The sequence below is a fragment of the Sparus aurata genome, chromosome 15 (genome assembly GCF_900880675.1).
Source record: "Sparus aurata chromosome 15, fSpaAur1.1, whole genome shotgun sequence".
In the NCBI taxonomy this organism is placed as follows: domain Eukaryota; kingdom Metazoa; phylum Chordata; class Actinopteri; order Spariformes; family Sparidae; genus Sparus; species Sparus aurata.
Genome location: NC_044201.1, coordinates 6,871,376 through 6,898,320, shown reverse-complemented (window position 1 = coordinate 6,898,320; position 26,945 = coordinate 6,871,376). Strand labels below are relative to the sequence as shown.

Here is a 26,945-nt window from a genome sequence, read left to right as displayed (position 1 = left end):
ACCACAACCTCAAACAATTCAACACTGTTGTTTATTAACTTGAACCTCTGGTTTACACAACATAGGTGAATATATCCATATAACAGAATATACAGAACTGAACAAGCTGGCTCAGCTTAGTTAAGACAGGTTTCTAGATGGTTAATGAGTTCTCGGTAGCTATCGGCAGGATACTCGGCCTGGCAGCTGGGACACTCCAGGATGCTTTCATTCAGCCCGCTGCAGGGAGAGGAGGGTGTGTGCCTATCTCTGGGGGGCATGCAGGGGGGCCGTGCCTCTTCACCTGAGCTGCGATACTTCTGGTCTCTCTGAAAAAAAATTAAGGCAACCATCAATTATAGCTAATAAGAATCTCAGTGATGAAATCAGCTTCTATATAATGTTTTTTTTTCCGTTTTTTTATAATGGTTCTATTTTTGACCAACAACACTTTGCACTAATCCATTTTTATATATAAATTATAAACCAGATCACTACAAACCTGATTCCCAAAATGCTGGGACACTGTGTAAAACATACATGAAACAAAATTCAATCATTTCCAAATGAACGGTCGAAAAACAACAGTTCTTGTGAAGTGTTCCTGAGCTATGCAGTGATATCCTTTTAACAATCAATGTTTCACAAAGTAGTGATTTTTGGCATTAGTACAACTGAGCCTTTCCAGGATGCCCCTTTCATACGCACCCATGAGACCACCATCTGCTACCAGTTAACCTGTTTACCTGTGGAATATTCCAGACAGGTGTTTTTGGATTATTCAACAACTTTTGTTGTCCCTGTTCCAATTTCAAATTCAAAATAAGCATATATTTACAAAAAATAATTAAGTAAATGAGGTAAAACATTAAATATATTGTGTTTGTACTGATTAATTTTTTTACTAAAATTGATTAGCTTGTTATCATTTGCAGTTCTATTCACGTTTCAACACAGCATCAAATTTTTTTTGCTGGCACGTGCGCAAAAAACAGTTCATGCAGCTTTCAAGCTCATCACTGATGAAGTTTATATCTACTCTAGTCCTTTGCACTAATCATGCCAACCTTTGGCTGCCTTGTTGCACTGTCTTTTTTCTTTTGCAGCATCTTCAGGACTCTGACCATCAGCTTCTTCAAATATGAACAGTTTTTCCTCTCATCCTCAAGATCTTGTGAAAAAAACTGGACCTAAAATTTTAAAAGTTCGCATTACAATGGAGATCTAATATAGCAGAGGTGTGAGATGAGGTGATACAAAGTGAGCTTGTTGTACCTGTCGCTCCAGTTCTTTAATCTTCTCCCAGTCTGCTTGGTGACGATCTAACATAAACTGTTCCTGAGAAGAGAGGTTTTTATAATTTTGTCTTGACAATAAGCCGTGTATTTTTCCTACTTACTGGATGAGTAGTTTAATGAAGATGTACATGCAGCTCAGAGTCCACTGACTTAGGCTTCTCATCATCCAGTCTGCGTTGAAGGTCTTTGTCCTGAGCACTCACCCTTTCTACCTCAGAGTGATGTTGATCTTCTGCAGCACTTTTTCTGCTCATTTCTTCAGCCTGCAGCTGCTGCTTGAGCTCCTCCACCTCCCTCTCCATTTCCTTGAACCTACACATCAACTGGTCTGTCATGTAGCTGACAACCAGTCTAACGTTCTCCAACTTTGAGCAGGACGGTATTATTTAGTTTGATTTGAGCAGCACACATACCTTTGGTGGGTCATCAACAGGTTCTGGTTGGTCATGTCATTCTTTTCCCTGATCACCACCAGGTGGCTGTTGGCTTTCTGTAGGAGTTGTTCAAAGCTCTGCTGCAGCTGGTTCATCCGCTCCTTCTCTGTAATGAGAAAAGATGAAAATTAAAAGCTAAAAAAGAAGTATTCTGCAGGTTAACATTTACATCTACATCTAAGATGTTAGATACAATCACATGCACCATGTAGTAATACAAATAAAAAACATTATTCCAAAAGTGCATTGCAGGCCCCAGATTCTGTGATAGCGGGCTACTTCAGGACAATCTCGAGATCTTAAAAACCTTGTTGTGACAGTCTGTTGCCCCTTGTTGCCCCAGTGGTGAGTGCCCACTGCCCACTGTCCCTCTGGCTCACCATTTGAATGGTCCTCATTGTGCTGCCGCTGTGAGCGGGACTGACTGGCTTCGTTCAGCTGCTTCTCAAGCCGTAAAATTCTGGCCAGATTTGCCCTCACATAGGCCTCTCTCTGCTGGTCATATTCCAGCCACTGCTTGTTCTTCTCCAAGGCCTCGGGGGATTGAATAAAAGAATGAGAAGCACATAACCGAGAAAGACAGAAAGACAGTGTTGTGCCAGGGGGTTGGCTCTGAAGCAAAAACACTCAGCAAGACATGTATACTGTACACAGGCACACATCCTCTCTTGGAAACAAAAGCACACACAGACTTCAAAGCTAGAAGTAACTAAAAACGCAGACGTGGATTAGCTGAAAAATACAACCAGCTGTATGGCAAACCACAAAGCACTTACATCACTGAGGTGACTTTGCAGCTCTCTAATTTTGTTAGATGAGGCCCCTTCATCTGAAGTGGAGTCCTATTTGAAGACAGGAATATACAGTACAGCTTTACACATACATGAAAGAACAACCCCATTTACCCAACTGCTTTAATAAAAGAAACAACATTGTGACATTTGATAGCAAGGCCAAAAACAGATGATTCAAAGCATCGAAGACTCTAGTGTTATGATATCTACATAATACAGAATGTCACTGTGATAGTATGCTCTGTATGAGGAAGTGTGTTCGCATGGGCAGTACTCCTCCTCTAGATGGAAGACTGAGAAGAAAATGCAACTGCTGCCATCTAGTGGTGTAAAAGTGGTAGGAGCTGAAAGGGGATTGGCAAATCAAATGATACCATGATTCCTTTTATTGTGCCTGTATTTTATGCTGTCCTTTCTCCGCATACTCACTTCATCTGTCGGCTTCTTTTCTTCGTCACTCAGTGGCTCTGATGGCAAAGCAATTTTCTCCTCTTTGGCCTTCAGCTGCAGACCGGTCTCCCGCCTAACAGATTCAAGCGAGAGGAACAGCTGCGAAAAAAACGGAGAGAAAAAAGTTGTTTCACTAAATTAATGCTCCACTACTGTAAAATGACACAACATAAAGTTAAAGTGGTCTAGTTGGCTTTTGTTTGATAAATAGCAGATAAACAGGAATGTTTGATTAAGTTTACCTCTACTAGCTTATTATGTTCTGCATGTTGACGAGACATCTCAGCCAGGGTCTTCCTCAGGTAGGCATTCTCCCTCCTCAGACTGCTGACAACCGTAGTCTGCTGCGATTTGAGCCTTTTAGTGAGGAACCCCTTTGGCTCATATCTGGACGAGGCCATCTCAATCACCTGTTGCCAAATATTACAAGAGATAGCACAAAAAAAAGATATATTTTGGGGGTGGCAAAATATATGATTTCAAAAATAAACATTCAGAATGGATCCATTTTTGTTTTTTTTTCCAGCTGTTGCTATCAGCAAAATGCAGAATGGTAAACACACTGAACTGGACCAAAGCTTTGCTTCTAATAGCAGTTCAGAGGAGAGGAAAGCCCTCTTGCAATTGCATTTATGATATCAAGCGTGCACATAAATAACTGCTATAAATCTTACCTTTGTAATAATGAGTTGCTGTTTCACTTTGTCAGAGTGGCCGATTCAAAACTCGAAGGTATGTTGTTGAATTGTGTGCTCAAAAAACATCGAAGTACTTTTCCAGGAAAACTGGGCAAACTCAATCTGCTGATGGAGATCATGTAATATGAGTTAAAGCTCCAGTAGACCTAGAAGTGTAAATTCTTGCAACAGCACATTACGTGGTTGATTGTCTGTATTTCTTGAGTTACTCAAACGTTTAGCAATGTTAACAATAGCTAACATCGATAATAATACGTTGACATTCACTTGCCTAATAGCTACCATGTTTAAACTGGATATTGGACGCTGAACCTAGTTAGGTCACTAACTTTATTTCTCAGGCTACTAAGCAGCTAACGCTAGCTTAGCTAGCTAACTTCAACTTATCCATCACAGACAGCTAGGTTTAAGCTATTTTCATTCTTGGTAGCTGGTCTTGATAGCCAATAACAATCACGAAGGGAAGATAACGCCACATAACGTTACCCTAGTAAGCATTAGACATAGAAGCTTTGAATAAAAACAGCTAGCATAAAACAGTGTTAGCTAACATAACGTTACAGCGCCGATAAAGTAAGAAGTTACCACTGCTACTGTAGTAAAACCTGACCTTTCATGTCGGCATAATCGTGAAATTAACTTTAGAACAAGTGTTTCCTAAAGTATGCTGTCATAACAAATACCTATATCTAACTAGCCATACCTTCATAGAGAGGGGCAACAGATAGCTAAACTGCCAGTATTGTGGTGCCTTCAATTACGCGCCTAATTTCGTCCTTCCAACGTAACATTAGCATATTTGCAGCCACAGCGCTTCTGCTCACATTTTTGAAATAACACTGATATTTATATAATTTCCCAGTCTGGGATCATTAAAGTAATTCTATCTATCTATCTATCTATCTATCTATCTATCTATCTATCTATCTATCTATCTATCTATCTATCTATCTATCTATCTATCTATCTATCTATCTATCTATCTATCTATCTATCTATCTATCTTACCACTGGGGCAGCGTTTTATTGACAAATGTGTATGTGTTTGGTTGTGTCTTATCTTACCATAGTATGTTCTCATTTTATTTGGAAACATTACTTTAAGCGAGCATGTTTTACAGTGCACCGAGGTTAGCTAGCTTGAGTGTCATTTCTGACATCACGGAAAAGATGCATGACGTCGTCACACCACTGAGAGGCGCCGCAGTACAAAAAATGAGGAGCTGAGACCATATGGCTGAGATGCTGTCTGGTGGATGAGTACACTTATATTTCTGCACAGCGAAACTTAGTTGTAAATATGAGCTATTTTGAAAAGTTAATGAGACAGTTTGGCTGTGAAAGTCGCCGTGTCTACCCGGCCCATTCACCCAGCTCACCTCCAGAGGCTGGCTGGTGTGGTTCATGCCAGTGACTCATGCTGAGGCTGCCCTCCGGTGTCCACTCCTCCCTGCTTTACACATCTGTGTGTTTCAGTTCCCTCTGTCAGGGCTCCATCTCTCCCGGCGGAATATGAGTCGTTTCTGTCATTAAGTCTGGATTTTATTTCAAACCATGCTGCGGGTCATTGTTGAGTCCGCGAGTGGGATTCCTAAAAAGAAACTTGGAAACCCAGATCCAATAGCTGGGGTTGTGTTCAGAGGTGAGAGACCCACTGACTATAACTTAGATTTTTTTTTTAATATAGGGAAACTGCTACATGCTCTGCTAACTCTTCTCAGTCAGGCTGATCGTGCACACATTGTTTCAGTTTCTAAATAGCTTTTTTTTTAAAGTAGCAGCTGTTTACAGTTTTCATCTCTTCTCAGAGCTTATTGAATATTTTGACAGTGATTCATAAAGGCTACAAAACCGAGAGTACATCCTTATAAGGTCAGGATAGGCCTCTGTCCCCAGTGGAGGTCTTTATCTTCATGGCTTGTCCTTTATTTATTTATTTTACTAATGAAATGCCTTACTGCATGACGACTTTCTCTGTTTGAGCACATTTAAACATTTTGATTTGTTATATTTTTAGTTGGAAGAAGCTTGTTTGCGTCCAAAATATGTGTTTGATAAAGTAGCACGATGCTTCCCCATTTTGTTTTTGCCAATAAATCTGGTTCACCCTCATTGTGCGTGCAGGTGAAAAGAAGAAAACCAAAGCAATTGACAATGAGCTGAATCCTGTTTGGAATGAAGTAAGTGGGGAATTAAAGTGAGCTGTAAAGTATGTATGGATTCGTATGTGTTGGAAATGAGAGCGGCTGTTGCCTCAGTTTAAAACTAAATGTCTTTGTGATTACAGGTGCTTGAATTTGATCTGAAAGGCTGCCCTTTGGATGCATCTTCATTCATCAATGTGGTTGTAAAGGACTATGAAACAATCGGCAAAGACAAGTAGGTGAATGAAGGCATCGTCCAAGTAACTGTGTCACTGTTCAACACATGTTTGTTATGGATGCGCAATCTCCAGCCCCCAGCCTGGTGAGACACATTACTGATCGCGTCAACCACTCATGGTTTTGCAGAGGTCTGAGTGAAGACCACTTCCTGTGCAGGCGCATCTTTCAGTAACAGCTCTCACCCTCTCAAAATATACCCAACACCATAATTCACTAAGTAGGACAGGTAATGACTGAAAGTGAACAACTTAGATTTTTGAAAAGCTGTAATAATAATGTGTCCTATTTCTCGTTTCATAGCAGTAACAACTACACTGTAAAACAGTTATTATGATCTCTTTCGAAGTAGAAGAATAGCATGTTTTAACTTCACTGAGCTGTTTATACAGGATCCAATGCGACTGTGTTAAGACTTGCAGAGCCAGGACAGACGGTGCTTTGTCTCCGTCACAATAGCTTGCTCCTACCAGGAATGCTGCCTTAAAAGGAAAGAAAATTCACTTCTTTTTAACCTTTCCTTTTAGACTCAGACTTAAACTTGTTGTTTATTACTCTGTTTAATTTTTTTTTTATCATTACTCTGTTTGTTCAGGCTTATGCAAGCATTTTCTACCAAGGTCTTGCTGCAGTGCAGGCAGGAAAGGTAGACCAAATGATAACATTTCCAGTGAGTCATTCCAGTGACTGATAGTGTGTAATATAAATTATTCTGAGGGAAGCGCTAGGGCTGGCGTGAGGGTGGAGGGGTGTCTGCCTCAGCCACGAATGCACTCAGATTTTTTTTTCCATGATCACCGCCTGCAACACATGAGGAGGGTGAATAAGAGAGCTTGTGCTGGCTTGTCATTGGTACATCAGTGCTGACTAGTAGCAGCTTAGGCTGTAATGTTTTGCAAAATGAACTTTAGACATAGTATGAACCTGATTATGTAGGAAGATCTTTTTAAAATCTCTGTGAGGCTTAATTCCTGGTTGAATAAATGTTGAATAAAATCAATAAATTCAAAATGTGCTTGCTTTATCATGCAGCCGACAGAAGTCTGACCCACATCGGTAATCTACAGTAGGGAAATGTACAAAAAGGAATGTGACTCAGAGCCCAATTTTTCGGTGGCGCAATCAAGATAAGACATCTAGAGCAGCTCACCAGGCAGTGCAGACTGCTCAGTTTGTTTGGCAAATATTTTGCTTACTCCCAAATTACTCCATCCGGTACTGGAAAATATATCTGCATGCCAGGAAAACCATCCCCTGTGGTGAAGAAGTCAGTTCTTTTTTTTAATTGTTCTGTTTCGCTTTTACGAGAGTAATGTATACAGACATTAATCTACTTTATATAAACCAGCCCTTGCATGTGGCCTCTGCAGTGGTAGAGACAGTTAAATGTCAAACCAGCTTTCCTCTCTGTCTTATCCTCCGTAGCTGACCCCGCTTTCCTGAGGACATCCAAAGTTTTTTAGGGTCTGTGCAATGTTAAGAAAATGGCACAGCTGTTGAGAAAAACAGAGAAGAAGCATAATCATGAATATGACTTTTCCGGTCCTCCTGTTGCTTACTTCACACTGCCATTTCACCCGCCTTCTTGGCTCTGTCATTTGTCCACTCTTTAACTGGGTACAGAGCAGCCAGCACATGCCTGTGGTAGATGATAATTGTTTCCATCTTTGCTTTTTCTTTGCACTTTTTCAACATCTCTGGGGCTGGCCTGTGTAACTAGCTGGTCCTTGTCACACAGCAAAGTCCCATTAGTTGTCTTGAGGGATGGTACAGATGCTCCCAAATTATTCTTATGCCATTATTCTTATGCCAAAGTTAGCTGTTGCAAAAGTTGATGTTTCTCACTAGGAAAACATTTTGGATTCAGTGTGACATGATACATAATCCACCTATAGCCACAATTGTGATGGACCTAATTTTAGAAAAAGCCCAATGTGGTCCAGTCCACTGTGGTTATTAATCACCGTTGCCACATGACTTCGGTTTGGTAGAAAAAAAAATATTGTAGGTGTGGTTGCCAGGTTTGTCAACATATGTGAAGAAGTGAAACTGGGAAGTAGAAACTGTCAACCATCCACAGCAACGAGCATATTCCAGCCACAAACACTGTGTCCAGGCGCCTAAGGATAATTTCAGTTCATCAAGTTCATCACAGTTTGTGGAACCAAAGCATCCTCCTTATTGTTTCAGTGGTTCCTCCCACTGCAGTGATTCAGTTGCTGACGTATCTGTGATTGTCTCACCAAAGGATTGTGTATGTGATTTGCTTTACAGGTTTATTGGCTCGGCAAAAATCTCTCTGAGGGACTTGGGCAGTGGTCCAGCGAGGTCGCTCCCGTCCAAGAACGTGCCCTTGCTCAGTGAGAAACAACAGGCTGTTGGGGTGAATACTTTAAGTCAAGAACAGATTCACTGCAGCAATATATGACACCAACATGCTTGTTATCTGTTAAGGTCTGCAGGAAGTAGTGGGATGTGCTCACTCCTATGAGGTACAATTGATACAAGACATGAGACAGTATAATGCTAATGGGGAAACATTCCATTTTTTCAGGCGACAATTAATTTGATCATTGGATATGAGCCACCTGCCAACTCTACTCCAAACCTTAATGATCAGCCTGATGGAGACATGTCTTATGCAGAAACTGGTAAGCCCACAGTTGACACCAACACCCAAAAACGAACACTGAATAATAACTGTGCACAACTTTGATACAGAAAGATTGCTGCTGTTGTCAATATCCATAGAACTGTTTTAACAATACTATTGTTAAACTGTGAGCTCTCCCAATGCGGTGTTTTTCAATCCTGGTCCTCGGGGGCCTCCTGCTCTGCATGTTTATATGTGTCCCTGTCCCAACACACCTGATTCAGATGAATGGGTCGTTATCAGATTTCAGCAGATCTTCGTGACGAGCAGATCACTTTAGTCAGGTGTGAGAGGGCAGGGAAATATCTTAAACTAGCAGAGCAGGGGACCCCGAACACCAGGACTGAAAAATCACTGCCCTAATGGAACAAGCAAGGTTCTGTGGGTGCATTCTCTCTGATTATTGATTATCTTGGGATTGGATTACACCAGCCATGATGCCAGTCAACGTGTTGATGTTTGGACCCATGATTACGCAGTTGTCATTTCTAGTACTCACTACTCATGGACAGCACCATGCTTAATCTTCGAACTCGCATCTTGCACGGTTGTGTCACTAAATGGACAGGAAAGATTGGAACTGGGATATAGTGATCCACAACTTAAACTGAACGTGGGCCATGGGTTTGAAATAGGGGGCTTGTTGCTCTTTTTCCTTCTTTCCTACCTGCTTCATTCTGGTGCCCTTGCTCGGACCATGCCCATTACCGGTATCAGCCTTTAATTTACTCTCATCTGCATGCCTGAAAAGTGAAAGAAAGAAAGACATATAATCACCTGGCTAAGTACTCACACAGAGTTTAACGGAAACATCTCACACTGGGTTATAGGTTTTTCTCGTATGAGAGTGTGTTTGCTGTCTTGTTTTTTGACGGATACAAATCGAGCTGAGAAAACATTACAAAGTGTGAAGCAAGTCAGAGAAGGTTGTAATTGCTGTGGTTTTGCACCCCAGGAGGCGATGAAGACACCGATGAGGCGGAGGGAGACGTGGACGGAGGAGGACAGGGTGGAAGTCCAGGAGCTCCCACTTCACCAAACCAGCCTGGTAGAGCCAGCCACAAGGCAGTCCGTCTCAGCCGTAAGAGGCACAGAGCGCTGGCCAATAAGCCTCAGGACTTCCAGGTATTGTCTGAGTTTTGATTTCTCTGTTCCTGAATAATTTAGGAGAGAGTTTTTTTGGTTGTTCACGTGAATGACGAATGACAACTGAAGGCTGAGCCAGCCGAGAGATAATAAATGTATCCCTCCTGTTGGAGTTTCGCTAATGTGCACATCCTCGCATTGGTTTTGCATCAGCGCAAGCAATTTCACACCGCTGATTTTCTTTAGGAACATTTTTCTGATCCTGTGTCTGTACTGAATACGTTGTATTTGCCAACACAAGTGAATCAATGGTACCTTATCAAAAAGGAGCCACATAAATTGTCTCGCTGTTTGTTCAGCTGCCTCACTTTTAATCGCAATTTCCAGATTCGTGTTCGTGTCATCGAGGGCCGCCAGCTGCCTGGCAACAACATCAAGCCAGTGGTTAAGGTGAACGTATGCGGACAGACCCACAGGACGAGAATTAGAAGGGGAAATAACCCATTCTTTGACGAGGTAATGCATCCATCACCACAAAATTATCCTTTAAATTACTTTAGCGATCGCACACTTTTGCTTGTATCTTGCTTGTCTATTTAACATCCTCTAACAACATCTTCACTCTTTGCCACTAAATTACCATCAGCTTTAACAAACCCTCTGGGGTATTTATCTCTTCTCCGCAGCAGTGATTTCTCAGTGGAGCTTGAGGCAGTGTCTTTGGTTTTCTTTTGCATCCAGTTCTTCTCTTATGCATCTTCCCTTGTCTCAGTTATTTCCCAAGCATAAACATCTCCGCTTATTAAACTGTAAGTCCTAGATGTTTGCCACGAGTATGTCTGACATCAAAATGTTTGTTTGTACAGTGACGAGGGAAGCACACGCTAATTTATGACTTGTTTCTGATCACCAGATGTTTTTCTACAATGTTAACATGCTCCCTTCAGAGCTGTTTGACGAGAGTGTCAGTCTCCGGGTGCGTTGACAACTCTTTTTAATTTATTTCTGCATTATTTTTTAATTAATGAAAAAAAAAAATGATGTGCTTTTAAAATTGGGTTTGTGCATCTGCAGAGGGTGTGACGCTGTGTTTGTCTTGACAGGTTTATGACTCTTACTCAGTTAGATCTGACAGTCTAATGGGGGAGTTCAAGGTATTGTTTTTAAGTCCTCATCCCTTCTTAATTTATTTGAGAATTTTGACCTGTAGTGATTTATTGCTCACTAGGAGGGACTCGGTGTAGCAGAATTGTGACGTTTATCACCAGCAGGTTGACAGATTTAAAACTATTTTCATAATTTTTTGTTTTCTCGCTTCTCTAGCTCGATGTCAGCTACATCTACGATGAACCAGGTCAGTGTTAGAGCGAACTAACAATTATCCTCATTGTCGATTATTATCTTGATTAACTGAGTAACTGTTGTTTTTTGCTATAAAATGCCAGAAAAAGGTGAAAAATTGCAGTGTATCTCAAAACCAAAGATGACCTCCTCTATTGTCTTGATTCATCCACAAGTCAAAGATATTCAGTTTATATGATGCATAAAATATGTTTGCTGTAATTAGAGAATTTGGACTTTCTCTGCTTTTAAAGCGGCTAAGAACACAGTTGGTGAATGATTTAAATGTTGACAAGAAAAGTATTAATTGACTATTCGTTGCAGCTTTAGTGCATGTGAGATGCATACTAAAAATTTAGATCATACGTTTTTATATATCATACAAAATTGTACCATGTCCAGGTCATGCTATAATGAGGAAGTGGCTCCTCCTGAGTGATCCGGATGACTCCAGCTCAGGGGCCAGAGGTTACCTGAAAGTCAGCATCATTGTTGTGGGCACTGGAGACGAGCCGCCGGTGAGTGTACCGTCTGACTTACCATTAAATGTCTTTTCTTGAAAAAGACCAATACAAACTCTCCTATGATATCTGGGTCCAGAGTGAGAGGAGAGAGATAAGTGAGGAGCACGACGACATAGAAAGCAATCTTCTGATGCCAGCCGGTGTCACAATGCGATCGGCCACACTCAGCCTCAAAGTATACCGTGCCGAAGATATACCACAGAGTAAGTGACCCATAAATTCCTATGCTATTGTAGTTTGATGCAGTGAACTCCTCCTGAAAAAGCTCTGTATTTATAATCTACTTTGCATTGCAGTGGATGATGCCTTTGTTCAGACTGTGAAACAGGTCTTTGGAGGCGATGGCGATAAGAAGAACTTGGTGGATCCATATGTGGAAGTCAGCTTTGCTGGCAGGAAGGTATTACATGTTTAAGTAAAAAAAAAAAGTTTATTGACAGTATCGTCTTGATGCAATGACATTTTCGTTGTTTTAGCTGTGCACCAAAATCATTGAGAAAAACGCGAATCCAGAGTGGAATCAACTCGTCAATCTGCAAGTCAAGGTATGAGCGACATATAAAACAGTAAGACGTAGATCCAAATGTAACCATCAACACAAATGAACACATGCATCTGTCTGCCCCTGTAGTTCCCGTCCATGTGCGAACGCATCAAGTTGACTATGTATGACTGGTAAGAGCTCAAATGCACTCACACACAGCCGCACTTGTGACAGTCACGTCACAAACAATGTTTTGACGTGCCAGTTTACTCTCGGCAGGGATCGTCTAACCAGGGATGACGCCATAGGAACAACTTTTTTAAATCTGAGCCAAATGTCTTCCTCTGGGGGGGAGATTGAAGGTAATTATGTTTTTTATATTTTTGTTACGATTGCTTAGAATCTTTGTCTAAAAATTTTGATATCGCAATATGACATTTAATATATGTGTGTTTTTTTTCCTCTACTTGAAACAGATGAACGGGCTGAAGGTGGCAACTCGGTATCTGAATGTACGTCAGAAATGCTCCTCTGCATGTTGATGCTTTACCACCACAGCTTAAAAACTGATTTGAACCTTTTATAGTTTTAGTTCAGAATGGACTTTAATATTTATAAATACACATAATGGTTAACCTTGTGAGCTACAAAGTATATATTTAGATTATTTTTACCACTACAATGGATGTAATGCCTTGAAACTATCCAGGCTATTAAACCTTGTCTGTGTGTGTGTTGCAGTGAGCACTGCAGCATCAGAGATTGGTTTTCTCCCAGCTTTTGGCCCTTGCTATGTTAACCTGTACGGTAGCCCAAGAGAATTTACTGGCTTGCCCGATCCGTATGATGAACTCAACCTTGGAAAGGTGAGACTACTCTTTCAGCCCAGTGCTGAGGGTTCAGTATGTATAGACGCATGACTTTGTCTACATGAGGTATCTGCATTTTGGTCCGTTTCAGGGTGAAGGGGTCGCCTACAGGGGGAGGGTCCTTGTTGAACTGTCCACTCAGCTGGATGGAAAGGTTGATAAGAATGTGGACGACATCTCCAGTGATGGCATCCTGGTGGCTCAGGTATACATGCAGTCATACTGTAATTACTGCTGTCAGCTTATTTGTTTGACTCCTATAACAACCCTTAAGATACATGGCCCAAGGTTATGGATCTGTGAGTTGTCTTTTTATTGCTTGAGTATTTAACAGTGTGATCGGTGAAAGGCGGTGTGAAGGTGTGAAAGGCATCAGGGCAATGACACTTTTTAACTGACATAGAAACACTGAAACCTTTAACATGACCACTAAAACTGCCACATCCTTGTTATTGCAGAAATACCAGCGTAGGAGGAAGTTCTCTCTATGTGCTGTGTTCCACAGTGCATGCATGCTCCAAGAGCCAGGCGAGCCAATCCAGTTTGAGGTCAGCATCGGTAACTATGGTAACAAGCTGGACTCGACCTGCAAACCCCTGTCGTCCACCACCCAGTACGGCTTTGCTGTGTTTGATGGTAGGAAAGTCTGCAAGAATTCTAAAGATGACGTCCTAACTTCATGCCGTTTTATAATCCAGGATGTTCTAACTTCTTTTCCTGGCACATGACCTTGTTTTCAGGATTTGATATATTTTGTTTAGTTTAATTGTGTACTTACATTACATTACTACATGTGTTCAAACCCACACAAACCTGGATTTTTGTTTAAGATAAAGATGCATGTCATTCGGTCGCCTGTCACTATAACTCCCAGGAGAGACTCAGAGAGTGAGGAAGGATGCTGGCAAATGAAACTAACCATAATGCGAATATAACTTTAAAAGATGATCTCATGCCTGAGTGATGTAGATAGATTTTCATTGGCAATGGTGGTTGCTTACTAATGGTGACAACAGCTCCCATGATCCCAGGCTATTTATGTCTTTTGTTTGTTTTGTTGAACCCCAGCAACATTCATACTTCCTACTAATGATCGCTTTGTTGAAAATCATGTTAAATAAAAACCATTAAAACTCTACTTTAACAGTGAACACTTGACAGTACTTTAGATAAACTGTTTACCATGCTGTAAGTCTGTGTTTGAAAGGGTCGTGTTGAAGCCACAGAGAATGAGTATCACACGGACAGCAAATGTTAGTATGCGGTTTACTCTGCAACTTGTAATTAAAATGACTGGGTATATTTATTTTGTACTGCACAGGTAATCACTACTATTACCTGCCATGGGCTGACACCAAGCCTGTAGTGACTCTCACTTCATACTGGGAGGACATCAGCCACCGTCTGGACTCTGTCAACGTTCTCCTCTTCATCGCTGAGAGGCTGGTGAGTAACACCAGTCACAGTGGCACAGTTGAACAGTGAAATAGTGCATTCCCAAATACTGTGCATGTCTACACAGGTAGTGCCGCTTAGTAATGTCCTTGTATATGTCTCTGTGATTTATTAAAGGAGTCCCACCTCACCTCTTTGAAAACAGCCATTTTAGCCAAGGTTCCTGAGACACGTCTGATTGAGATTTGGCTCAAACTCATCAACCACATGATTGAAGACCTCAACAGGTAAGACATGCCCAGACAGATCCTCCCCTGGATCTCTGTGCTGTATGATGTAATGCTATGATAATGTCAACAGGATGACTGTAGTGTGTGTAGTGTTTTGGTCAATTACATTTGCAAGAGTTTGATTGGGTTGAATTCGTTTTTGTTTGTTTTTTTGTGTTGTTTTAAGGGTTAGGGTTAACATTACTTACTAACTTACTTACTAACCAACACGTTTCAAAAGTTTCAAGCTTCCAGAACTGGAAGGCCAACCCAATGTGACCGCTCTGGATCTCCAGATGAAAACTCTGCGTGATGCTGCCGTGAACGGTATCATGCAGATGGCCATTCGCATGAAAGAGGAGGCCACAGATGTCAAGACTACTGTGGGTGACATTGAAGACTGGTTGGACAGAATCAAGCAGCTGGCAGAAGAGGTTAGGGCAAATGAAACTATCCTGCTCTGTACTATAAATAATGTTAAGAAGCTCAAAGAGATGTCAGTGAAACATTATAATGTAACTGACACGCTGTGTGTCTCCATCAGCCTCAGAACAGCATGCCAGATGTGATCATCTGGATGTTAAGAGGAGAGAAGCGGGTGGCTTTTGCGCGAGTCCCAGCAAACGAGATCCTGTACTCCAACTTCAGCGAACAGGCACGCGGCAAACACTGTGGACGGACCAAGACCATCTTCATGCAGGTTCAAAACGATTCAGCTTGCAAAAACACGTCCTTTTTTATATTTTTATTTTTTACATCAAGTTGAGCTCTCATGCACATCATTTTTGTTTTTCAGTACCCCATGGACAAAAACAAAGGTGTGAAGATTCCTGTTCAGCTGCGGGTCAACATGTGGCTTGGTCTCTCTGCTCATGAGAAGAAGTTCAACAGCTTCTCAGAGGGAAACTTCAGTGTGTATGCTGAAATGGTACAGTAGCTACGCTAACATTCATCTGATTTCAGCTGTGCTGTATCTGCTTTATTTGAAATATTGCTCTTAAGCACATCTGCTGGTCTCTTAACTATTCGTAACATTTAAAAAAACATCAGTTAGTGAAAGTGCTTGACCTGACCGCCTTTTCTTCATGCAGTATGAGAACCAGGCCCATGTGCTGGGGAAATGGGGAACCACAGGCCTGGTCGGTCGCCACAAATTCTCAGACGTGACTGGAAAGGTGAAACTCAAACAAGAGCGCTTCCTGCCGCCACGTGGGTGGGAGTGGGATGGAGACTGGTTTGTTGACCCTGAGCGATGGTAAGTTTAAAGGGATATTGCGGTGTAAGTTTAATCCATGGTCTAACACACTGTGAAACTGTGTTAGACTCCCTCTCGAGAGATAAAGTTTGCAGACCGCTAGCTAACGTAGTTTTAGCATCCTCAGAAACGACCGCACAACAACAATACATTGCAGTAAATGGGTCTGAATATAAAACCGCCATCAAAAAGCCACAAATAATGCTCAGAACAGCACCAAACTTCAGCAACATTAGAAATAGGGTCCCAGCACATATTTCAAGGCATCAAATATTTGATATAGTTGCCGTATTTGTCGGACAAGATAAACAAATCTCACCACCCGAGAAGCCTTCCTTGTTGTGGGAAAGCCCTGTGAGTCGATTACCGAGTGCAGTAGAGTCCCGCAGTAATGATCATCAGCTGCGGAACTCTACTGCACTCGGTAGGCTTCTCGGGTGGTGAGATTTGTTTATCTATTCCGACAAATCCGATAACTATATCAAATGTTTGATGCCTTGAAATATGTGCTGGGACCCTATTTCTAATGCTGCTGAAGTTTGGTGGCCGCTTTATATTTGGACCCATTTACTGCAATGTATAGTTGTCGTGCGGACGTTTCTGAGGATGCTAAAATTACGTTAGCTAGCGGTCTGCAAACTTGATCTCTCGAGAGGGAGTCTAACACAGTTTCACGGTGTGTTAGACCATGGATTAATCTTACACCGGAATATCCCTTTAAGATACTCACACACACTTGCACAGTGGTTCGTGATTCATGGCTTGTCCAGTCTCAAGTTCAAACATCCTCTTATCGCCATGCAGTTAAACCTGCCCCACAATCCTGTTCATATTTCAGCTTCATCCCCTCTTAATTGGTAGCAATAATAAATCAGTGCTTGTACCAGCAACAGCACCGAACAGTGATACGAACACAATTACAGGATATACAAAGGAATTTCGATGTTTTGGTTTAGGGAGGTACACCTCCCTCGTGAGTGCCTCGTACATCTGAAGTGCTTACATTCTCCCACGGGGGCTCTTGTAAATAAGTTTGGCTCGTCTTTCGGAGCTGTTCCGCTCTGTTTATCAAGGTCCCACATAGCTGCTGTCTGAGTCACAAAGCTTCTCATCAACCCTTTGCTGGTGTTTTCTACAGCCTGTTGACAGAAGCTGATGCGGGCCACACAGAGTTCACAGATGAGGTTTTTCAGAATGAAACGCGTTTCCCTGGTGGGGAGTGGAAGCCCGCTGCAGAGCCTTACACAGACGTGGTATGAAGCACTGCTCTCAACCACATGCACATGCACATGCACGCACGTACCCACAGACTCACACACACAGTCATTTAAATTTTGGTACTCTATGTAAGAAATTTTGAAGATAACAGGACAAAGGCTTTCTATTCATGTTAGTTTCCAATGTTATCAGCGTCTCCTGAGCTCATATGTACACAGGACAGGTGGGTTGCTTTGCGGTTGCACTGATGTAAATAAACATATGGCCTTTTATGGATGACTCCCATTCTTTCTAGCATGTGTATGTATGTTATAACATTTTGGGTACCTGATCCATACAAATCCAGATTAACTGGAAGCTGCTATTCTCAGTATTTTAATGAATTAAATAACAATCTCATTCCAGATGTAGCAGGCAGCTATCTGTTCAGATAAAAATCTCATAAACCTACTGTACATTACCTGCCCAGGAACAAAAGTCTAATAGACAAAGTTAGCAACTTGCTGCTGAACATCGTCTTTTCATTTAAAACGGCAGACATTTCCCTTTGGAGCTGGTTGAGCGCAAAACAGAACTAAAAGGAGTGTGAAGTTTGGACTTCATCGGGCCCCAAGTAGCCAGAAGTTAAAGTAACAACAAGGAATCTTTAACTGTTTATGAAACAGTCTTAATTTCCTACTGATGCCTTTATATGACCTACATAAGAAAATGAGACCATCAGTGAGCAGATTTGCTATTTCTACATAATTAAAATAGTTATTCTTAATAGCTGTTACTAGGTCGGATTCTGACGTACCCATATCGGATAAGTCATATAAAAAGCTGCTCCGTAATCTGGTAGTACGGCACTAAAACGAAGTGTACTTTGTAGACTTTTACCATCGTAATCTTTTGTCCACAGACGCCACCAGAATCATTCTTTTGTAATCACCAATTTTAGCTTTCAAGTTTTGAAACACTTAATACTTCAGATATACAGCTATGAAATACATAAATGAATGGCAGAATGTCTCTGCTGTGTAGAATGGAGAGAAGACTCAGGACCCAGGAGAGTTTGACTGTCCGCCTGGATGGGCCTGGGAGGATCAGTGGAGCTTTGACATCAACAGGGCTGTAGATGAGAAAGGTAACGTGAAACTAAAATATGTGATCAAAAGTTATTTTTAAATGCCCTGAGTCTAACTATGTTTGTGTGTCTGCCCACGATGCTAGGTTGGGAATACGGAATCACCATTCCTCCTGATGATAAACCCAAATCCTGGGTTGCAGCGGAGAAAATGTACCATATCCATCGCAGGAAGAGACTTGTCCGACCACGGAAGAAGATTTCTGATAAAACGGCAACTACTGAGGTGAGGGAGAGGTAGAGGTAGATCCAAAAAAGAAAAGATTTGAGAGAGAAGTTGCTGTATGAGTGCGGTTTATCATTCTTATTTTGCTTCTTCTGCAGCGGCGAGATTCAGGGGAAGGCTGGGAGTACTCCTCTCTGATTGGCTGGAAGTTCCACCGAAAGGAGCGCACCTCTGACACGTTCCGCCGCCGCCGCTGGAGAAGAAAGATGGTACCCTCAGACCGCATCGGGGCCTCTGCCATCTTCAGACTGGAAGGGGCATTAGTGAGTCTAACAAAAAGTCCCCTGAGAAATATTTCTTAAATGTGTTACATTCCTGAAATTTCCCCTGACGAGGCAGTTGTCATGGCAACAACAGTTACTTAATGCCAACTGAGTCATATCCTCTCATTATTCTCCTGCATGTGCCTGTTCCTGCCAGAAGCTGGCAAAACAACTCAGGAAGTTTTATTTTAGTTCTCCATTGTTGCCCTCAACTTTATTCAATTTACCCCATATGATTGTTGTGTTTTACTCTTTTAAGCGCCCCACCCTGCTTTTTGTCAACAGGGGGTTGATGTGGATGAGAAGACCAGTAAAAAAGATGCAGCGAAAGTATTTGGTGCCAACACACCCACCGTTTCCTGCCACTTTAACAGTAAGTAATCCGATCAGATAAAGGCGAGGCGAGTTTATTTGTATAGCAAAATTCAGACACAGGGCAACTCGACACGGCGCATACTGGCGCATACAAATGAAATTAAAACAAATTACCAATTGCATTTAAAAACATGAAGGAAGATGTTGGGAGACAAAACATTAAAACATGTTAAGAAATAAGAAAGGATGGATAAGTTTTTCCAAATCCGGCTAAGTAAGTCAACATAACATAACATAACATAACATAAGTCCCTTTATCCCAGATATATTCTTACAGTGATAAAGCTGATTCCCGGTCAGTCATCATTCTTCAAACGTCCTAACTGGACCTTCGTCAAGATAACCCTAAACCATGGATAAATACATGCCTAATTAGGAGCTGTACTGTGAGATTACATTGTTTTTGGTTGTCTCCCTTCAGGGTCTTACATGTACCATCTGAGAGTGTACGTGTATCAGGCGAGGAATCTCTGTGCCATGGATAAAGACAGCTTCTCAGGTAAAAATAAAGCAAAAACCTTTGTCTCAGAATAACCAGGAAAAATACAAGCCTAGACAAAGAGGAATACATGACATCTACTCCGACATGTTAACATTTAATGCCCTGGTCCATTCCAGATCCCTATGCCCATGTATCATTTCTACATGTGAGCAAGACCACAGAAGTCATCAGGGCGTCACTGAACCCCACATGGGATCAAACTCTCATCTTTGAGGACATTGAAATCTATGGAGACCCCCAAACTGTCGGCCAAAACCCTCCTGATGTAGTGTTGGAGCTGTACGACAGTGATCAAGTTGTATGTATATTTTATTCAAAAATGCAGCTATGGTTCATGGAGTATGCAATCAGGCTTAACGACATGTTTGTATTTTATTTACAAGGGTAAAGATGAGCCCATGGGTTGCTGTACATGCCCCGTAGTAGTGAAACTGAACCCCAGTGTGGCTGTCAGCCCGAAGCTGCTGTGGTTCCCAGTCACCAAAAAAGGCCGCAGCGCTGGGGAGGTACTGCTGGCTGCAGAGCTCCTTCTGAAGGACAAGGTAAAGAAAACACTAAAGAAAGTAAACATACTGTCTTAACTTAATGAAACTGTGCTAACGAGGTGGCGCTGTGCTCTGCCCTCCAGGTGAACGATGGAGATCTGCCACTGGTGCCTCCACGACGAGGAGAGAAGCTCTACATGGTACCACAGGGAATCAGGCCTGTAGTTCAGCTCACTGCGATTGAGGTACATCATCAATCCTTCCTGCTGCTGCCAGCAATTATAGATTCCCTTTGCAAACGCAACATGATCAGACAAGACCAGCCCAACCCTGAGATTTCGGCTGTTTTTGCATCTGTTATCTGAAACTCCCTTCCTTCCTTTCACTTATCTGCTACCACAGTGTTAGTCCCTTCAGATACCCATAGTTCAAAACAGTGTCTCGATCTGCATTTCGACTGCAGGATCTTCCCAATGGACTAGGGACCTGTGAAGAACCATTGCCTCCACCACAGGGACCAAGGTCTATGTTAAGCTCCAGGGACATTATTTTACAGTTTGAAAATATTGTAAAATATTTTAAATACCAATACTATAGTATGTTTGAAAAGAACAGCGACTTTGGAGTGGGGCTTGAAGCACGGAACATTTCTGATTTGCCAAGGAAATGTGGGAAGTCAATGTTTCGTTGTTGTGTAGTCGTTTGTTTGAAAACAGACATCACTACTTGATACCATGGGTCTTTGGACGATGGTGGAAACACAGACAACAACAGGCCGGAGAAGCCTTTTAATTCATTGAAAAGTAGCTCCTGGGACTAAAAGTTCCAGACAAACTGGGTGGCAACGTGACTTAAGTGTATTTATTCGATCCCAGGTCTTGACTTGGGGCTTGAGGAACATGAAGACCTACCAGTTGGCCACAGTTTCCTCCCCCAGTTTGATCGTGGAATGTGGCGGTGAGATTGTGCAAACTGCCGTAATCAAGAACTTCAAAAAGAACCCCAACTTTCCCGGATCGGTTCTGCTTCTCAAAGTGGTACTATCTCTCAACATTTCCAGACAAGATATTAAGACACCTTTAAGTGTTTGATTTCTACATTGTCCGTACTTTCTTACATGGCCTGTTTTTTGGTTTCTCATCCAGCTTCTCCCCAAAGAGGAGATGTACACCCCTCCCATTGTGCTCAAGGTCGTCGACCACAGACCGTTCGGTAGGAAACCGGTCGTGGGTCAGTGCACTGTCGACTGCCTTGAGGAGTTCCGCTGTGACCCGTATCGCATCAACAATGAAGTCTGCATGTCTGCTAGAGGTATTTACACAAAAAGAATGGAAACATACACACTCGGCTACATACATGAGAGACTTATTTTGTTCCTATTTCTGTTTTCTTTGCAGTGGCCATGATGGCTGCGGCCCAGGGAGATGTTGTCATAGACATCGAGGAGAGACCCCTTGTGAAAACAGAGGTAAATAATGATGCAGTCACAAAATGTTGATGACAATATTTTTCACGTCTGTTTTTTCTTATTGCTGTGTTTTTTTGTTTTTTTTCCCCCCCACCTTGCAGCTTCAAGCAGAAAAGGTGAGCTTTTCTCCTTTCACAGATTATCCAATGACAGCATCTCTAAAAATACTAAGTTTGGCGTTATTTTCCATTGTGTAGGAGGAGGAAGCAGTGGACTGGTGGAGTAAGTTCTATGCTTCCGTTGGGGAGCAGGAGAAGTGTGCGCCTTACCTGAAAAAGGGATACGACAAATTACAGGTGGGGACATGTCAGCAGACATTGCCAAAACACTAGAACTGATTTAATCTGTGTTGTGCTTTGGGTTGGTTTTGAAAGCTACAGCTGCAGCTTGCTACAGGGTCGGGACCAGATTTATAGACAAGAGTGCACAGTAATCCAAAACAAAGATAAACATTTTTCTCAGATGAGACCAGTCAAACAAGTTCTTAGACTGAAAAACAGCAAATCAAAGGTGGGCGTTATGTGAAAACGTAGTTAGGTAAAAACTTAAAAAGTGAAGTTAGGTTTAAATGATCATAAAAGCTTGAAATTTGTCATTTTCAATCTGTGATGTGGTTATTGTGTTTTGCGATTTTCAGGTTTATGACAGTGAACTCGAAGAGATTGCAGAGTTCCAGGGTCTCACAGATTTCTGCAGCACTTTCAAACTTCAGCGAGGAAAGACCGAAGATGAGGAAGACGATCCCTCTGTGGTGGGAGAGTTCAAGGTAGAGAAATCAGTTTTTGAGGAAGTGTCCGCATCCTTTTATCTGAACTATTGTGACATGAACAATCACTGCTGTTGCTTTTGCACATCTACATTCCTCGGCCTTTGTCTGCTCTCTGGTGGACAATTTCTGAATTGCAATTACAGTCAATGGATTAATTAGCACAGGATATACTATAGCTCCTGCAATATTGGTTTCAGGGAAGTTAAAAACAATGCTTTTGCTGTGGTGGCATAAACACAGTGTATGCAGAGTAATATGTATAGAGCCTGCAGATTGGTATCTCGGTGGAGCAGTAGTTTGCTGCAGTATGTGGTCCTTTTGGGGCTTGAACCTACATTCAAATTTAATGTTGAAATAAGCCAAGCATATTCTCAAGAATGATATAGAGCGGTTACAGGTTTTGACTTGGTCATGTAAGCTAAAGGTATGTTTCAACTTGATTGAAAGTTGCAGTTTATTGTTGACATGTAGACAAAACATCAGTCAATTTATATTTAAAATCATAAACTGTTGGGGGACAAGGGAAATGAGGGGTACAACTTTTATGTCTGGACTGAAACTATCCAGTTGTTCTTCATTTGTAGGGCAGGTGATCAGATATTTTTCAGTTTATTTTTCAGGTAGTATGAAAATCTACACTCTAGTGTTAAATTAGTGTGATGAGGTCTTAAATTCTTGTTTGAATGTAATTATCTTTTCAACGCTATATGACTAACGGTGCTTTACTCTCTGGTGACATTCAGGGCTCATTCAAGATATACCCATTGCCTGATGACCCAGGGGTGCCAGCCCCACCCCGTCAGTTCAGAGAGCTTCCTGAGAGTGGACCGCAGGAGTGTCTGGTCAGGATTTATGTTGTACGCGGTATCGACTTGCAGCCTAAAGATGCAAATGGCATGGTGAGTTTTGTATGATGCTACAACTGAACAGCCACCTTGGTTTAATATATAAATATAACATAATATGATAAAGCTAGATTTTTTTTCAATGATTGAAGCTCCTGAAGTATAGATAATTTTTGTTTTTATTCAGTGTGACCCATATATTAGGATTGCACTGGGGAGGAAATCACTGGATGACAGAGAGAACTACAAACCAAACACCCTTAATCCAGAGTTTGGGAGGTGAGACAGCAACGTGTGCAGCTCACTGAACTTTTTGTAATTTTTTTATTTCATTCACTCATTCAAGATCATTTTTAAAATTAAGGAAAAACAAATACATTATTTTCTGTCCTCCTTTTTTTTTATCCAGGATGTTTGAGCTGTCTTGCTTCTTGCCTCAAGACAAGGACCTGAAGATTGCTGTGTATGACTATGACTTACTGAGCAGAGATGAGAAAGTGGGTGAGACCATCATCGATTTGGAGAACAGACTCCTGTCTCGTTTCAGGTCCTGCTGTGGCCTGCCACAGACTTACTGTGTGTAAGTATGCCCACTTTGTGTACACAGTGAACACATATACAAAGGAGGCCAAGGACTTCTGCTTTAATGTGTTCATCTTTATGAAGCCAAACCCACAAAGCCACATTTTTCTTTCAGTTCAGGCATCAATCAGTGGAGAGACCAGCTGAAGCCCACTCAGATCCTCGAGCGTGTGGCTAAGGTCAAGGGCGTCCCTCCTGCACGCATAGAGGGGGACGGCAGCTCACTGACCTTTATGGGAAAACAATACAGCCTGCAAGATTTTGGTATTGCCATTTTCAATTCATCTGACGTGCTTAATTACTTAAATATACTATCGCAATGACATTGTCTTGTTTTTATTCACCTTGTTGGCTATTTTATAACTATTTATCAGCACCAAGCTATGCTGTGTTCATTGTATTTTGTTTGCATTTCTTTGATAATAATATGCATCTTCTGCAAAATGATATTCTTTCATCCTTGACTTTTATTATCTACTATGCTCTTTGCAGAGGCAAACATTGTAATCCACCCACACTTGGGTCCAGCCAGAGAGAGGCTGGCCTTGCATGTCCTCAGAAACCAGGGCTTGGTACCAGAGCACGTGGAGACCAGAACCCTGTGCAGCTCCCACCAACCCAACCTGTCCCAGGTTAAGATCACAGCAGAAACACTGAATTCTTTTTGTCATAGACGTGATAAAGTATGAACCTAATGCTCTCTGAAATGACCCTTTTAATTTTGATGAAGGTTCTCAGTCTTTCAGGTCAAGGTAATACTATGTGCTATATTGTAGGCAGCTGGACTCGTTTCAGTTTCTTGAAGTCGGCAAAAAACTTAAACAAGCCCAAACAAGCACCACAATATAACATTTACTTGTTGTTGTGTGAAAGATTTAGTTAAAAATCATCCTTTCCACAAATTCAGGGAAAAATTCAGATGTGGGTCGACGTTTTCCCCAAGAGCCTCGGTTTGCCTGGGCCTCCATGTGATATTACTCCACGCAAAGCCAAGAAGTAAGAGACACTCGAAAATAGGATATTTTATCATAATGCATTTAAGGATAAAACATAATGATATTTTTTAAAACAGGTACTTCTTGAGAGCCATCGTCTGGAACACAACTGATGTCACTCTGGACGAAACCAGCATCACTGGAGAAAACATGAGCGACATCTACGTGAAAGGGTACGTTACATGTCTCTTAATTGAATCCCTTATTTCTTTTACTTAATTTAGCATTTTTCTACCCATGGAACTAGCTCACAGCTGATCTGCATTCAACATGTTTCCTAGATGGATGCCAGGCATGGAGGACCAGAAGCAGAAGACGGATGTCCACTACAGATCCCTGGATGGTGACGGAAATTTCAACTGGAGGTTCATCTTTGGGTTCGAGTACTTACCCGCAGAACAGCTGTGTGTTGTCTCGAGAAAAGTCAGTGAGATCATAGTCCATGAACAAAACATCACATCATTGATATTCAGAACCAAGTCATTATGGCAGTTTTTTGATGGCTGTAAAAATCTGAATACAGTTCCTCTCTTCTTACAGGAACACTTTTGGAACCTTGACAAAACTGAATTCAGGATTCCTCCTAAACTGACCGTCCAGATATGGGACAATGACAAGTTCTCACTGGATGACTACTTAGGTAAAACAGCATTGTTATTACAGCATGATAAATATACTGGTACAAAGGGAAGGCATTTAGAAGGGCTACTGTTAAAATATAATGATAATTATTTTCTTTCATTATCTATGTTGTAGGTTCAGTTGAACTGGACCTACTCAATCTGATCCCTCCTGCTAAGAGCCCAGAAAAGTGCAACATCAAGATGTTGCCAGGGATGACGAGCTCTGCCTCTTCCAAAAGACCACCGCCCAACTCACTCTTCTCCCAGAAGTCTGTCCGAGGCTGGTGGCCATGTGCGATCGAGCAGGACGGGAAACATGTCCTTGGTGTATGTTTATCTCCACAGCACAGTCCTTACTTAATGTTTATTTTTTGTTTTCTGGTTACTGTTTAATATCGTGTTTCAAAATTTCACAGGGAAAAGTAGAGATGACACTGGAAATAGTGGAGGAGAAGGAGATGGATGAGAGGCCTGCTGGGAAAGGCAGAGATGAGCCAAACATGAATCCCAGACTAGAACAACCCAAGTAAGAATCCGAGTCCTTAAAACAAAATTATTTTGTAGTGCTATGAATCTCTTAATGTTAACAATAATTTACATTGTGTGAATGTGTCCGTCCTTCACTACTTGACAGCCGCCCTGACACATCATTCTTCTGGTTTACAAACCCCTGCAAGACCATGAAGTTCATAGTTTGGCGCCGGTTCAAGTGGATTTTCATTTTATCGATTATCCTTCTGCTGGTGATCCTGTTCCTCGGGATCCTGTTCTACTCCTTACCGGTAAGATTACTTAGTTTGGTGATTGTTTATTATTATGGATATTTCTTAAAACACCATACATTGTTTTTCACAGTATCTTGTGATCTGCGTGAATTTTAATGTCTATTCCACATCCACAGAACTACATCTCAATGAAGATTGTGAAGCCCTTCTCCTAAGGAGCAATGCAGAGACGCTGTCGGCAGAATCTACAGTCATCGTCACTGTTACTTCCCTCAGAATTATGCAACACTTTCTCTGCTGATGCCAAAGCAGACTGATATCCAGCACTCTCCTTTCACATAAACAGACATGTCTGTTTAGATTATTTTGCACTTTCAGTATTATATTTCATATGTAGTAAATAATCTTTATGTTCAAATTTTTAAAAGGAACCAAGAATGTCTAGAATGATATGTTTTAATAAACCATGTTATAAGCAAATTGTCCATATTTTGTCATATTTTAGCCCACATTTGGGTAAACTAGCATTAAGACAAGAAAACTAAATCTTATTACCAATGTGTAAATTCGCAATATCAAAATCCATTAATTAGATATGTTTCTATGCATGAAAATAATCTCATTTCATTTTAAAATGTTAAACCAGGCTGTTTAAGCAAAGAGAATTTACAAGACTAGACTGACAACCTTATTCTAAGATTAAAAGGGTGTATTGTGTGTTCCCTCTATTTGTGTTTAAATGATTCAATTGTGAAAACTAATAAACAAACCTAAAAAGTGTTTTGTTTTAACAATGAATTCAATTCTGAGTTTTTAAAGGTCAGACATACCTG

General features: G+C 41.4%; 2 protein-coding genes across 6 annotated transcripts; one reads left to right on the top strand and one right to left on the bottom strand.

Moving 5' to 3' along the window:
- Nucleotides 1-12: 12 nt before the first annotated feature.
- LOC115596288 (centrosomal protein of 55 kDa-like) lies at nucleotides 13-4,499 on the bottom strand. 5 transcript variants are annotated; one of them, XM_030441191.1, is made up of 11 exons: nucleotides 4,357-4,499; nucleotides 3,630-3,755; nucleotides 3,198-3,365; nucleotides 2,935-3,054; nucleotides 2,488-2,553; nucleotides 2,092-2,245; nucleotides 1,691-1,817; nucleotides 1,481-1,589; nucleotides 1,255-1,317; nucleotides 1,047-1,169; nucleotides 13-308 (listed from the first exon to the last, which is right to left on the bottom strand). In XM_030441191.1, the coding sequence occupies exons 3-11, from the start codon at nucleotides 3,354-3,356 to the stop codon at nucleotides 117-119; spliced, it is 1,113 nt and encodes a 370-aa protein (XP_030297051.1). In that variant the 5' UTR covers nucleotides 3,357-3,365; nucleotides 3,630-3,755; nucleotides 4,357-4,499; the 3' UTR covers nucleotides 13-116. The 5 variants fall into 5 exon arrangements, with proteins under 5 accessions (XP_030297051.1, XP_030297050.1, XP_030297052.1 ...); XM_030441190.1 differs by having other exon boundaries at nucleotides 3,630-3,758; nucleotides 4,357-4,498; XM_030441192.1 differs by lacking the exon at nucleotides 1,047-1,169 and having other exon boundaries at nucleotides 3,630-3,758.
- Nucleotides 4,500-4,759: 260 nt separating this feature from the next.
- On the top strand, nucleotides 4,760-26,892 carry myofl (myoferlin like). The gene is made up of 54 exons (XM_030441184.1): nucleotides 4,760-5,295; nucleotides 5,778-5,833; nucleotides 5,941-6,032; nucleotides 8,309-8,417; nucleotides 8,589-8,685; nucleotides 9,643-9,812; nucleotides 10,161-10,289; nucleotides 10,687-10,749; nucleotides 10,877-10,927; nucleotides 11,097-11,127; nucleotides 11,517-11,632; nucleotides 11,715-11,841; nucleotides 11,935-12,038; nucleotides 12,115-12,183; nucleotides 12,270-12,313; nucleotides 12,402-12,484; nucleotides 12,599-12,634; nucleotides 12,864-12,988; nucleotides 13,083-13,196; nucleotides 13,450-13,627; nucleotides 14,313-14,437; nucleotides 14,564-14,673; nucleotides 14,897-15,089; nucleotides 15,200-15,355; nucleotides 15,452-15,583; nucleotides 15,747-15,910; nucleotides 17,049-17,163; nucleotides 18,152-18,254; nucleotides 18,341-18,480; nucleotides 18,579-18,743; nucleotides 19,029-19,116; nucleotides 19,540-19,617; nucleotides 19,737-19,918; nucleotides 20,004-20,162; nucleotides 20,249-20,350; nucleotides 20,981-21,142; nucleotides 21,251-21,416; nucleotides 21,503-21,573; nucleotides 21,675-21,689; nucleotides 21,771-21,869; nucleotides 22,211-22,339; nucleotides 23,086-23,241; nucleotides 23,375-23,466; nucleotides 23,597-23,767; nucleotides 23,885-24,033; nucleotides 24,262-24,401; nucleotides 24,677-24,765; nucleotides 24,842-24,937; nucleotides 25,046-25,187; nucleotides 25,305-25,404; nucleotides 25,521-25,714; nucleotides 25,804-25,913; nucleotides 26,022-26,169; nucleotides 26,289-26,892. The coding sequence occupies exons 1-54, from the start codon at nucleotides 5,208-5,210 to the stop codon at nucleotides 26,325-26,327; spliced, it is 6,162 nt and encodes a 2,053-aa protein (XP_030297044.1). The 5' UTR covers nucleotides 4,760-5,207; the 3' UTR covers nucleotides 26,328-26,892.
- Nucleotides 26,893-26,945: the final 53 nt, after the last annotated feature.